General features: G+C 37.5%; 1 protein-coding gene across 4 annotated transcripts in view; it reads left to right on the top strand.

The window, feature by feature from the left end:
- ptpn13 (protein tyrosine phosphatase non-receptor type 13) overlaps window positions 1-15,319 on the top strand; it is an 86,401-nt gene that overhangs the window by 4,835 nt on the left and 66,247 nt on the right. For all 4 annotated transcript variants that reach the window (XM_084387403.1, XM_084387404.1, XM_084387406.1 and 1 more), the window contains exon 2: window positions 11,930-12,049. In XM_084387403.1, coding sequence (XP_084243529.1) covers window positions 11,935-12,049 — 115 coding nt within the window. In that variant the 5' untranslated portion in view covers window positions 11,930-11,934. The remainder of the gene's footprint in view (window positions 1-11,929; window positions 12,050-15,319) is intronic.

Genomic DNA, 15,319 nt, shown 5'->3' on the forward strand with positions numbered 1-15,319 from the left:
TCATTGGAATCACTTTAAAAACGTATTTTCCAAATTATGAACGCTAAAAAACATTTCACAGCCAATCAGAATCCCCCAAACTTTAAAGAGCTCGAGCATGTAAAGTGGCAGACAACATACCTGCAGTTTGTGTATAATAAATAGAACGTCATTATGCGTTGGTGTGGATGCTAATAGTTATAATTATTTTACAGTTATCATTCTTGGTGTGAACTGGCCTTTAGCAAACCAGCTCGTGCAAAAGCACATTTGAGCTTTGGCTATTCAGTCCATCAGTTTTAGCCCTGCGTTTTGAGTACTTGAACTAAAATTTGATGGATGTGAAAGTAGGCCGACAGTGAAAGAGGTTTACCTTCGTCCAGTGCATGAGTTCACCTCTGACTGTCTGAATCCAGCTGCTGTGTATTTCTGTTTGCTATGAGCCTTTCAGATGGATTATGGTGCTTATTATATGATGTAACAGCCATGTGGATGGTGCATTTGGCAGGTGGGTAAGAAAGGGCGCGAGCACTGGTTTGCTTGCTTGTTACGTTTGTGTAAATGTTTATTCTGTTTCCTAACATTCGGGTGAACTGGAAGCTTCAGTAGGCGACTTTGATAAAGTGGCAGACCAGTCTTGGTTGGCCTCTGATTTGACAAAAAGAATAACATAAGCATTGTGTCCACACGTTTTTCCGCTCGTGCTCTAAGGAGATCTTTCTCGCTGGATTGAGAAATGTGTTGAACGGAAGTCTCAGTTTTGATGGCTTCCTGGATCAAGCCGCACCCTCTCACCTTTGATGCTAATTCTGCTCTTTCAGCGTGTTATTTTGTTCTTGTCTGTCTCCACTGAGGAAATTCCATCTCTGCTGAACCGCAACTCAGTGCGCTTTTACACGCCAGACGCTCACAGCTCAGGTTTTTAGTTCGGCCATATTCAGTCATCTGTGTGAGGTGTTTTTCTTTAAAATGTGCATTTGCACTCTCTTTTGCACTCTTTGTACTTATTCTGAGTAAATGTTTAGGTTTCGGAGTTAGTGCTGCTGATGTGGATTGACATAAAATGGCTTTTTGGGCACGGAAATAAAGCTCTTAGGCCTGGTTTCACAGACAGGGCTTAGATTAAGCCAGGATTAGTCCTTAGTTCAATTAGGACATTTAAGTAGCTTTTATAAACATGCCATAGAAAAAAACATTACTGGTGTTCATCTTGAGACAAAACAATGGCGTATTTTAAGATATGTCGGTGCAAGTTGCTATCAGTTAAAACTAGCTTAAGCCTTGTCTGTGAAACCGGGGGTAAATGTTTTATATTATGATACACTCCTGTTCAAAAGTTTAGGGTCAATACGATTTTCATATAGCAAATTGATCAAAAGTGAGATTAAAGATTTCTGTTTTAAAGAAATGCTGTTCTTTTGAATTTTCTATCCATCAAAGAATCCTGAAAAAATGCATCTTGGTTTCCACAAAAATATTAAGTAGCACAACTGTTTTCGACTTGATAATAATAATAAGAAATGTTTTTTGAGCAGCAAATCAGCATGAATGATTTCTGAAGGATCATGTGACTCTGAAGACTGGAGTAATGATGCTGAAATTTCAGCTTTGCATCACATGAATTCATTTAATTTTTAAATATATTAAAATAGAAAACATTTATTTTAAATTGTAATAATATTTCACAAAATTACAGTTTTTAAATACTGTATATGCAGCCTTGTTAAGCAGAAGAGACTTGTATAACTGGCCCCATAATTTTGAACGGGAGTGTCATTGCTAGAGTAACTCATTTTACTTTTGTGTTAACACAGTGTGTTCTTGCATTGGTTAATTTTCTTTTCAGTGCAGTAAACGAAACATGCAGACTAAGCTTTAAAATAAAAATGGCGATTCTGTTTTTTTTTTTTTTTTTGGATGATTCACATATTTTGGGGTTTTCCAGGATGGAAACTTACTGAGAGCTGGTATATTTTATGTTCTACCAGTATATCCAAGTCAAACCGGGCTGTTGCCCCGGGCACAGTGTGTATCCCTTTGGCCCAGGCTCAACACGTGGCGAATATTAGTGTGTTTGACCCTGAGAAGCAGCTACGAGTGGGCAGTTTTATTCCGGAGGCCTCTGGTTTTCTCCAGAGCTCTGCTTTAGAGGCTTGATTGATCACACCATTGGGAGAAGAAAAAAAGAAAAGAAACCTCTCACCCTCACTGATCTGGGATCAGAGCCACCCTGTGCGAATTACAAGCATTACCATTACAAAATGGATCACAAAACTGACATTGGCTCTAGCAAACATTGAATATAGAAATGGTTTTGGCATTAAAGTACATTGGGAGTTGAGGAAATTAGGGCTGCACAATGTATCGTTTCTTGCATCGACATTGATATGTGCTCATCCACGATAGTCACATTGCAGGATGCGTGATGTAAAGTAGGCCTAAGTAGGGATCGTAGTTGATCCGTATGGACCAGGCCCCACTGTTCGTATTGCATGCGTTTTTAAGTCTAGTCAGTTTTAACTAGGGCTGGGCGATATCGCCAAAAAAAATATCACGATAATTTTTTTTATATCAGTCGATATCGATAATTATCACGATAAAAGTCAAATCTTTATTTATTTCAAGTTTAAAGGCAGATTTTTGCTCCTAAGTGAAAGTTGTAGAAACAAGAGCGTTAATTGTGGTTTTAAACTACTCTTTATTGTCAGAACATATCATGACAAACACTTCACTATCGTGAACATTTCACAAATCTGAGGTAGAACATTCAAACATTTATCATTTTTCCTTAACAAAATAAATATCTTTATTGGACAATTAATTTCTTAGTTTCTGCATGTGCTAATTTTTATTTGGTAAAATGTAATATTCTGACTGTTTGAGTTTTATTAAACTTAACCATTGGTCATCCAGTATCATGCATTTAGATCATGATAACCACAGATAAAACCAGGCATAGCCTACAGCACCTCACTATCATGGCAAAATGTAACTTTATGGTTTCTATGGTATTTGTATGAAAAACAGTAGCCTAAATGCATTATTAAATACTGTAATTATATTCCATTAGTCCTTCAATACATTGTCTACATTAATAATATAATACAATTCAATATGTATATCCCACATTTCATGGTGCAGTTAATATTACTAGGCTAACGTTACAGTAAATGATGGGAATTTGTAGACGGAAAAGCCTTCTGACTGTATCGTTGCGCACAGTGTTTCTCCTGTTTGTCAGCGCTGTTTCATCTGCCTTTAAACTGGTTTAAATCACTGAGACATTTGTGTTCTTCGCTGAATTCAAGCGTTTCTCACTGGGTCTCGTGACCGAGACCGATCAGAGTAAACGCATCTGCTCTAGAGAGCTCGCGCTGCGCTGCGGTTTGGACTTTGAGCCGAGTGGATAAATGGTCCGTGTGGCGCGCTGTTCAAATGAGTTTCGTTCCGCTTTTGGCGCATAAACATTATCGAACATTTATCGAACTCTTGATATCGTTTTATCGCGAAAAATTATATCGCGATAATTATCGTTATCGTTTTATCGCCCAGCCCTAAAGGTCCCGTTTTTTCTGTGTTTTTGAAGCTTTGATTGTGTTTTCAGTGTGCAATATAACGTGTTCATTTTTCACACAGTTTACTTATCTGTATACCGCTGTTTTCACTGTCCTAAAAACGGGCTGATGACTTCCTTGTTCTATGAAGTCCCTCCTTCAGAAATACGTAACGACTTCTGATTGTGCCAGCGGTTCCTGTGTTGTGATTCGACAGCAGCTTAGCGCACGTTGCCCGGAAAGGTCACGCCTCTTACCATAACGTGGAGATGCATGCGCTCAGTGTTATTGGTGATTTGACTTCGGGATGAAAATAACAGCGTCTCGACGACATGGCGACAAACACACTCTACAAACGCAACTCTTCCTCTTCTCCGTGGGAGCGCAACAAGACCACGCCCCCTTTTTTTGTGTATTCCTGTGGGCGGAGGTTAGTCAAAAAACTGTTCTACTGACGTCATTAAAGCAGGAAGTAGAGGGATGTAGTCCAAACCGGCCGTTCGCTGTAGGCTTTGAAAGGGGACTTCTGTTAAATAAAATATCTCGCTTGGCATTGAACTTTGAGCTTTATAATTTTACAGGTATTATTTATGCTCTAACAGCAACATTACACACTAACTAAAGTTTGAAAAATGGGATCACGAAGAACAGGACCTTTAACACTTAAGTGAGTTTAAAACATTCAAGCGCAAGAAGACTTGAAAGAATAATCATTTCGGAACTCGCACACTGTTTCATAAACAACGCAACACAACGAATACAGTTCTGAATGATTTCAAAATGGCAGTCTCAGCGAGTATCCTCGTAAACACAATTGCTTACGTCTTAAGTGAACGTAAACAACTGAGAAAGAAAACTGATCCTGTATCTGTATGTTGGATCCGTCATTTGGCACTAAATTTGCATTATAAGTCACAGTACAGTTTAGATGATGACTTGTATTCTGGAAAATAAGGTACATTTTTATCTTTCACTTCTTTAATTTATTATTAACAATCTTTTAAAACCTTTTTTACTTCATAAATTAGACATTTTGAGTCTAATTGGCTGCATAGACTGTATTGTCCAGCCCTGGTGGAGCTTGTGGAGGAATGAAGAAGAGAAGAGGAGGAGTTGATTGGCATAGTTCTGTTCCCCAACCTTGTTTTTTTACTAGACATGGAAAGAAATGATAGGCTTCCTGAGCAGTGAACAATCATGATGAACTTGCACAAGCAAAGTGGTGGAATAGGAAAAGAGATGAAGATCAGGGGCGGGGATAATCTTTCAGCCAAGTGGTGACTCATCCAGGGTAAAAGGGAGTTCTTCTGCCTCTACCATGTAAAAGTGTGTTTTGTTTTATGCTGCAGAAAATATGCACTGATTCATCATGGTGCAGTAATCTGGTCTTTCCAGTCACCTGTTACTTTAGCGAAGCGTGTTGTCAGGGATTATTGTGCAATAGTTATTGTGTGTGTGTATATATGACACACTGACACACACACACACACACACACACACACACACACACACACACACACACACACACACACAGACACACACACAGACAGACACACACACATATATAATGCACTTTTTTATTTTGTCCCTTGCCAGTTTGCACACCAACAACAAAATGAACATTCTAGCCTATATTAATTAGATTTGGATTACATTACTCTCCTAATTGCTAATTGTGTGATTATATGGTTAGTTGCTTTTTACTATTCCTTTTTGACATTGTTTTTTGTCCATGACCTTATCAGAACAGACTTGCGACCAATTTTTAGGTCATGGCCCACCAGTTGAGAACTACTATTTTAAAGCTGAAATGAGAAGAACCTAATTTGAGGAAGGATAGTTGCTTCCTGTTTTATGTCATACAAGCTTTTTAGGACTCAATGACCTGTATTTGGAAAATCTATGAGGTATTCCTGGCTCTCAAGTTTTCCTTATTTTTAACAGAGATTGAGTGAGAGAGAGAGAGAGAGAGTTAAGGGGATCCAGCAAAGGATTGTGGGAGTTTGGAGTGTTTTTTGCTTTCTTCGGTCAAAAGCATCTCCAAGAAAGATTTTCGGCTCAGCTTACTGGCATCAGACTGTTTTTAGAATTACAGATGATTTAACCGGGTCCAACCACAGATTAATGTTATGAGAAAATTAAACATCCTCTCTATTGGGCTTTGGTGTTCTGTTGGAAACTGTTAGCCCATGCTTAAAAAAAAAAAGATTGCTTCTAGAGTTTTATTCTTGAATCTGCATACTGCCAAGTTCTGCAACTAAATGGAAAATACTGAAATGATGACTGCTGTCTCGGGCATTTATGGGAAAAACAGAGTGCTTGTATCATCTGGAAGATGACTTAAAACAAGCCCTGTTCGCCTATCTCATTAACCCTGTCTCTACACTGAATAAAATTAGTGTTGGATTTATTTTCATTCAGAAATTTCTAGTAAATTTCACAAATGATTCTAAAGAAATGGCAAGTACCATTGAATTAAACATGGAATTTTTAAGGTGAAGTAGAAAGACTCAAATTGTATTTTCGTGTGGAAAAAAGGTCTCCACATTTTTTTAACTTCAAAACTTTTTTTTTTTTTTTTTACACAGTCCAGGAAAGTTTCTTTTGGGTAAAGGGGTTTCACCCGCATGAGGATCGTAATTCGTGATGAGATATCACGTTTCAAAGATGAATCCCTTTAAAATCCTCATTACTGTGATCAGGAAAACCCTGACCACGCTCATTGTTTGTGTTTCCCCAGCTCGCTCGGCACTGGGGGAATAATCTTGGCCTGAATCTACTATCCATTGCAGCTCTTCTTTCAATACTGACTAGTTTTGGGGCTTAGTTTTCATGTCTCAGCTCATTGCCGCTGTCTAGAGAAAATCTTGAATCTCCATAATTTAAAAGATCCTACTTGACTATTATGGAAAATAAGCTGCAAAACTGGCTCATTAAGAAATTCACAACATTAAGCAACTTGGTATATAACTGCCCACATTTACATAGCAAATCACAACCAGTGTTCAGTAAAATGGTGGGATACTTAACTGAAAATAAACCTATAAAAACATTTTTATTAATTGAAATTAAACAAATGTTAACTGAAATAAAATAAAATATACAAAAACAAACGTAACTTTAACACCATGAAATCAAAATGGCCAATTCTTGTTTTTGAGTAATATTGCAGCCTTTGTTATTTATTTGTCAGTGCACATTATTATTTATGCCCTCTTAATCTTTAATCAAAATAACTTCCCCTCCTCCTTTCAGCAACGTCTCTTCTCTGATGACGTGTTTACTGGCGTGAGGGCGGGGCAACTTGTCACTCACATTAGATTGACCAATAGCAAACCACAACCATCCAATCAATTCCCCATGAACAAAATCAAGTCCCGCCCTACATTTGTTCTTGTTTGAGAAGCCGATTCAATCAGATGTACGTCACAATAGGGAAGGAAATACTATCACAACTTCCGTATCATGCTGACTTTAAACTAGTGCTGCACGATTAATCATATCGCAATCGCAATCGCGATGTCAAGCCTACGTGATTATATGCCGCAAAATGCTGCGATTTTATATTAAATAAACAAATTAGCGCTGTTAACGCAATTAACGCACCATCTGTTAATTTTTTTGTTACATGATCCCGCTCTTATTCATGCAAATGCTTTTAAACCATTCATGCGCGATAAGACAAAAATGAGCGCGCTGCCTGTGAATGTCCTGACTGTGACACACAGAAAGACTTGCGCTAATATCGTACGTGCGCACAAAACAGCATGACAGAAAACAGTTCTCTTCCGAGCTTGAACATACAATAACACACACAATTATGCCAAAATGTCTTTTTGTCGAGTATCTTCATAACATAAGAGTAGTCTTATGATGAACGTGAAGAGTTGTGACTCGTGAGAGAATGAGGCACGTGTGTGAGATCCGCGTCTCTGACAGCAGCGGCTGGTCTTAAAGGGACAGTACACAATAGCCACTAATTACATCTGTCGCTAAAGTTAATCAAAGAACAAAGGGAACAGAGAAAAACACTCACTGCTCTTGACTAAAGATCTTTTTTCTTTAGGCAGATTATCACTAATCTGTGTGTGCATTTATTTTCCTTGAGAACCAAGCAAGTTGACTCATGAAACCATTTGTTTATTATATCGCATATCGCAATCGCAATCGCAATTTTGACCTCAATTATCGCAATATGACATTTTCCCCAAATCGTGCAGCCCTACTTTAAACTTGTTTTGTTTCAGCCAGTTGCCAATAAGTTTCTCATTTTCATGTAGTTTAACCTTATGTAAAAAAAATAACTAAAAGTAAAACTGAAATAAAATGTATAAAAACTAAAACTTTTAACTAAAATTAAACTTAAAATGTAAAAATAAAAACATACCAAATATTAATAAAAAGAAGTAAAAAAAAAGGTGCAGTAGCAATTTTTTTAAATACATGTAAAAATGTTATGCTTTTTATGTAATGTTTGTACTTTTTAAATTGTGACTTTTTTTTTCTGCAAGAAACCTCATCAGGGAAATCGCATTTAAAATATGGCCTTTTGAAATAGGCATTTTATAAAGCTTAATATTACAGAAGTAGTTTGAAGCTGTGTTGTTTTTGTGTGTTTTTGCTCGTGTAAAATACACTTTTCTGCCTCCTCTTGAAACATTTTCCCCAGACGTGCAAGATTTCTCCCTGAAGTGATTACATACCGCATAACCCAAATTCCCCTGCAGTCCTGAGCATTTCAGTGCTGCTTGATGTCTTTTAACATTTTTAGAAATAACTGCCACCATGCATAATGACTGGGAAAAGAAACTTTTCTGAAATTTACATAATGAAATAAACCCTCGGGTGTGAGAGCTCACATTGGGTGGAAGGTGTAACAGATGCTACAGTATGTTCAGAATGGAATGCTAGCGTATCTCATACTGCATCATGGTGTATATATGTGACCCTGGATCACAAAACCAGTCATAAGTCACACGGGTATATTTGTGGCAATAGCCGATATTGTACGGGTCAAAATGATGGATTTTTCTTTTATGCCAAAAATCATTAGGCTATTAAGTAAAGATCATGTTCCATGCAGGTATTTAGTAAATTTCCTACCGTAAATATATAAAATATTTATTTTTGTGAGTGAATGCAGCACAATCGCGAACATAAATGGACAACTTTGAAGGTGATTTTCTTAATGTTTCGATTGTTTAGTTTTTTTACCCTCAGATTCCAGATTTTCATAGTTGTATCTCGGCCAAATATTGCCCTATCCTAACAATCCATACATCAATGGAAAGCTTATTTATGATGTATAAATCTCGATTTCAGAAAATGTACCCATGTGACCAGGGTCACATATTGTATCTGCGTATTGTTCACACATGACTAAGTTGCACATGTAATTCGGCAGAATCGGCACCCACAATAAGTACAGTTTAATTGCCTTTTTCCAGTGATGGACAGAAACAAAGTATTTTTTATTTTGGGAAACTTTTACTGTGACCGATGGCGTGAAAATGAAGTTACTAATGCTGAATTTTAGGATTTATTATTGTAACTGAAAATCATATTTAGGTTACGACTGTCAGTTGTTTGTGAACTAAATCTGCTGTAAAAGGGAATATTGACACGTCCACATTTGTGTATTACTGTTTGAACAGGGAAGGTTTTAGGTAAAACTAAACATAACATTAAAATAACTCAAATGATTGCTCATACATCCCCTCTGCTGTAGCAGTTTCAAATTATGTAAAACTAAAATGTTTGCATAGCGTTTTTCTTAAAATGTTAACGCATAAATATTAAGTGTCTGCATAATCTTCCTTATTGACTAGTTCTGGCTACTTGAAAATTCATAATAATTCATAATTTTGTCAGACTGAGCTGTAGCCTATTTAATCTCCATCTGTGTGTCTAGGACATGTACTATATACGTTGAATCTTTCTGATTTTAAAGTATTTTAATGTAAAAAAATCACTCAATGTAGATCAGTCTTTTGCTATTTAAAGAAAATGAGGGACTAGTGGAAGTAAAGTTTTGTGGTAATCCACATTGTGTGTGTACTAAATCTGGAATATTTCTTTAAAGGGAAGTCAAATGCATTGTGTTGTGAAATACTGTATTCCTTGTAACAAGTCATGCGAGTATTCAGTGCAAGCTGAAAATTTGCATACTGTGCAAACTACTAAATACTGCTTTAAAAAAAAAATCCAAATATTCACATTTTTATGCATTTTGCTGACACTTTTATCCAAAGTGACATTTTATCAGTTCATGCATTCCCTTGGATTTGAACCGGCTATGACCTTGGTGTTGCTCTACTGGAATGAATATCTGCCATATTTTTTTTACACTGGTTCTCTCCTGTTCTCCTGTGGCTAAACGTACCGGCGGTGGGAATGACCCAGTGCTCCACTGCACCCTGAGAGACGGGGGAAAACATTCCACTCGTTGGCTGTGTTGGAATAACAAAAGCCGAGGAAAACAATCTGCATACGACAGCCCCCCACACTAAAGGCTAATGAGGCGTGCGGGAGGGGTCCGGATCATACTTTCCTCTCCTCATATCCCTCTTTCAGAGAGTTTCACATCCCCAATGGCATTCCTGCATAAATATGCGGCAATCTGTAGAGCTTTCTTTCTCTTATGTGGAATGAGCCGCTCTCGTTGGGGCCTTGAGTATCTTAGATGGAAGGTGATTGCCATGTCTTTTAGTGCATTCTTCATGGGTGTTTGGTCTCAGAAAATGAGATTTAGAGCTTTTTAAAAAGTTAATATTGCCACCGTTGATAAACATTTATTTACACACGCACACACACCTCCACCCTTAAACCTGTTTTTATATTTTATCCAAATTGTAATGAAAGATTACGGATTGTTTTTTTTTACTTTCAGATAACATGAATTGATAAATTGGCCTTATTGAGCCTGATTTATTTCTTGTTTGTGATTTGTATTTAATGTAATTGTATGGAAATGGTATATAAATACATTTATTTTATGTTATAAAATTTTTTGGTTTACAAATATTTGTAATTTTCTCCCAAATGTGGTCTCAGGCTTTATTCATTATTTTTATTTAACTACCTTTATCACTTATTTATTAATATGAAAATGAAAAATTCCCCAAAAGTTGATCTCCAAACATGACAGAAGTCACATGTGCTCTGATGTTTCATGCATGCACGCGTTGCCTAAAAAAAGTCTGACTCCACAGTTCAATTGAAATGTGACATATAACCATTTAGGTAGCCCCGCATAATGCCCGCTCAAAAGTAATCCCTTAAACCCTGAGCTTCCTCTGTCTCTCTTGCCTCACAGCATGCTGGGATTTCCAGGGGTTTATGGCTCTTTGTAACTACAGCTGTGGTTAACATAATGACGAACAATTTCACTGCAAGTGTTACTGACCCCACCCTGACAATTAGACCTGACAGGACACACAGGTTTGCTTGTTTTGGTGTGACATTATGGCGATTGATGGACTGTTATTTGGATCAGCTGTGCAGTTTCAGGAGCGTTCTCTCTTTCAGGATCACATTTAAAATGGATGAATCACAGATTTCTCCTCATCTAATCATAATAATCATGAATGTTTTACGTCTTCTTCCACCCACCCCTGTATTTCATGGCCATGTTGGCGGGGCAAATAATATATATTCATAGCCTACTTTTAATGTTCCATTCAAATCCTTACGGATAAAATCAAGCTTTGCTCTACATTATTTCCAGATGAATATTGTTACACTCGGAAATATGGTGCATTTTAGAAGGTAAATGTGCAGCTGTTTCTTTAAACCAGCATGAAATCAAAATGACCCCCATTTAATTAATACATATTTTGTGTCTGCAATAAATTGGGTACAGTAAGGCATTGAAAAAAAAGGCTGCACTTTATTTTACAGTACGTGCGCTTGGTGTACTCTGTGTACTTACCTAAGAAAGTACTGGGTCATATAAGGTAAGTACATCGGTTAAGGTTAGGTTTAGGTGTAAGTTCAGGGTTGGTACCTAGTTATTACCCATAATTACTATAATAAGTACATATACATGGGGAACAGGACTATAAAATAAAGTGCTACCAAAACTCTTATTGTGCCTGACTTATCAGTTAATGTTATACCAAAGAAATCTTTTGTTACTCGCTCCTCCTCTAAATTACTTTGTGTGTGTTGGCTGACATCACTTGGTTAACAATAGCCAAACAGATATTTACTGTAGAATTTGTTTTAGGCTACTGTTGTAGGTGATGCAGCCTTTCTACAGCAAATACCCGATACATATTTGGTTCTTCAGAATTTAAAATCCTCATAGATGTGCAGAGAGCACTTGTAAATGTCCTGGATGTACAATGTTAATAGTGATTGTATGAATAACATTGATGTGTTCTGTGGTCCCGTAGGCAGCATGCATGTGTCTCTGGCTGAGGCGCTGCAGGTGAGAGGAGGACCGCTGCAGGAGGAGGAGGTCTGGGCCGTCCTGAACCAGAGCGCAGAGAGCCTGCATGAACTCCTCCGCAGAGGTAAACCGCGCTGATAACTCCCACATTTCCCGAGGGTACCCAGCCATGTTGGCTCTGAACTCGAGGCCTTGGGATGGCCGAGACAATCAGAGACCTTGGATTGCAGTCTGGTATCTTTGGAGCACATAAGAACGTTTGTTGATAAAACATGTCCAAAGTATTCAGCAATCTGCTCAAAATACGCAGGGTTTTTGCAAATGAAACCAGCTATCTGGCTTCCTTTGGTTAAAGTGCAAGCCATAAAGTTGCATAAATGCGGTGTAAACGCCAGTCATCCAAAACTGAAGGAAGTTATATGAAGGAATCTGTTCCAAAACCTAGCGAGTTGCCTACATGGTCATCATTGTAATGCTCCTTATGTGAGCTTTGGTAGTTCCAAAAGGTAGATTCTTTTCATTTGTCCAAATTTTGCAGGTTTGCATGTATTCTTCACAAAGAATGAAATCCCACAATGCACTGCAAGAAGATCAGTAAAAAGGAATGTATCCAAGATGGCTGACAAATTGAAAGTTTAGAAATGGTGATTATAAATGTACTAAAGAAAGAACTATCCCCATTGAAAGCAAGTGTGAGTCAAGTCTCCTATTATAGAGTGCGGCATGAATCCTGCAGGTTTGAGTTTGATGTGTTTGTAAGGAAACCATCATATTTGACCTCTTCAGAACCCGGTAGCTTCTGTTGCCAAGTAACATGCAGAGAATGCGGCTTTATTTTGAAAAATCTGACCTTGTGTGTTCCAAACCAGTGCAGTGCCATTCAGAGTGTTTTTATTAATAGTTTGTGGAATGTTAGATTTACATTCCATTTCGTCAATTATTGCAATAACACGCTCAGGGAACGTCTCCCTGTCTCTGCTTTTTAGATCCTTTTTTGCCTTTCTAATTATTTTCACTCTCTTTTTGTCTGGATCTTTCCTTGTTCACCTGGTTTCTCTGGTTTGGTCAGCATGTTGCAATTTCAGCTTTCTTTAACCTGAAACTTTGTAGCTATTCATGATTCATGATTGCAAACATTCTTGTTTGTTAAATGTTCAAGATGTCCCGGTTTAACATTTTGGAAGGAATCCATTATCTATTCAGTGGTGGAATTTCATGCACTAACCTTGTGTTTGTGTGTAAATTACCACACCATGGTAGTAAAAATAACAAAAAAACTTAGGTTGTACAGGTAAAACTCAAATTTGAATATTGTGCAAAAGTTCTGAAATTTTATAATTATGGCTTAAAGCTTTATGAAAACCCCAAATTCAAAATCTCAGAAAATTACAATATTACATGAGATTTTAAATACAGAAATGTCGGCCCTCTGAAAAGTATAATCATGCATATGTATATAGTTATATATATACTAAATATATTTAATTTGAATTACTGAAATACATGAACTTTTGCACGATATTCCCATTTTTTCGAGTTTCACCTGTATATGATTTAATATATTATATTACTATATTTATATTACATACTATTATGTAGCTAAAAATCATAATGCAGTCTGTAAAAGCAAGCATTATAGCACTCAGAACACCTTAGCAACTTCATAGAAATGCATTACAACACAAACACCTTAGCAACCACATAGCAATTCGCTAAAAACAATCTAAACACTTTAAGCAACTTTTTTTTTCTTAGAAAATTTTAAAATCTAGTTATTTGTTGTACAATATCTTGTTGTATTTGTTAAAATCTGTCATTCTTTTGGATGATTGTTGCTATAAGATTAGAATAGCTTTTTTGTTGCAATAACCACAGTAACTATCATTAGGGGTGGCGATATGACCTATCAGATAAAACTTCAAGCACTAGAAATAATAAATACTACATAAATTGTATATAATCAAATGTATATAAAAAACACCTGCATAGTCTTCTCTGTGTAAATTAAATATACATTTACTCTTATAAAAGTTACAAAAGTGATTCAGTCTAGAGCAGTGAGATATTTTTGTTGTTTGATTAACATTAATAATGAAAGCAGGTACATTTGGATGCTGTCACTTTAAGACAGACTGCACAGATCCAATATACTCGTGAGTTTTCTTTCTCGACAGTTTATTTTTGCTTAGGACATAAATGACTGTTTACTTGCAAATACACGGCCACTTTGACACATAAGTATGTGTATTTAACTGTTCAAGCCCAATTAGTCATCAAAAAGCCCTCAGTTCAGTTCTCACAGGCTCTATGAGCAGCGTCTTCACGTGAGCTCGTCTCTGACAGCATGCATATAGCGAAATGAGTTGTCTTTCACTGCTTACTGCACTTTAACGGTTTAAAATCACTTGTTTTTAAACCGCAATACTTTAAAAACGCATGCAAATGATAAGCTTTCGTGACGGCGCAGCACAGCAACTTCACGTGAGCGCAACCGCGATAGAGACGATAGTCCAAAATCTCTACCGGTTGACACAAAATACTTCCGGTTAATCCTTTCTACCGATATATCGCCCACCCCTAGTGAGTTTTTGCAAGGGGAACTGGCAGGGATTGTGTGAAATAGGGTTAGCATGGCTTAAAGTGAATACCCTCCGACTACTTAAGAAAAACCACAGACCACAAGTATGCCACACAGCCCATGCTGTTTCCCCACAAAAATATCTTTAAATGTGAAAAAATATTTTACTGTCCACATTCGCTGGATTGTCCTTTTCTTGCAAACAGTTCAGTGCCATTACAAGCCTCAGCTATGACTTTATCAGTACATTCAACACGATTCTTTTGTAGAATGGTTACTCTTTCAGTTCTGTCTTAAGCCAATTCACTCATGTTTAAAAGTCATTCGAATAAATCTCCGGCCTCCTCAAAAGCTGTCAGCGTAGGCCAGACCAAAAATAGCTCCTATCAGTCTGATTCAAAGAAGAGATCTTTTTTTCTGTCTCTGGAGGGAAGGGTAACACCTCTGTGAAATTTTATGAGAAGGCTTACTCAGCCTTATGTCCGTCCTCTGTGTCTCAGAATGAGTGTGTGGGCTAGTGTTGTGTGTCAACGTTGTGAACAAAAGCCTCTTTATTGTCCCTGCACCCTGGTTTCCTAAAGAGCAGTCTGGTGGGCAGTTTGCGGCGATTGAGATGATGCCAGCTCCTCTCGACCGATATCTGCCGTTCCCGCACAGATCTTGAGGCTCTCGACAAGTCTTTCTCACAGTCGGTGGACAATTCTCATTCTGTCGTCATCGCAGACAGTCGTTGCCCCCTTTATTCAGCAGACCTGGCCATTAGCCAGTGGGGTTTGGAACGTAATTAAGCCTTTGTCTTCAGGGTCGAGGAGGACG

This window comes from Rutilus rutilus (genome assembly GCF_951802725.1).
Source record: "Rutilus rutilus genome assembly, chromosome: 18".
Lineage (NCBI taxonomy): Eukaryota > Metazoa > Chordata > Actinopteri > Cypriniformes > Leuciscidae > Rutilus > Rutilus rutilus.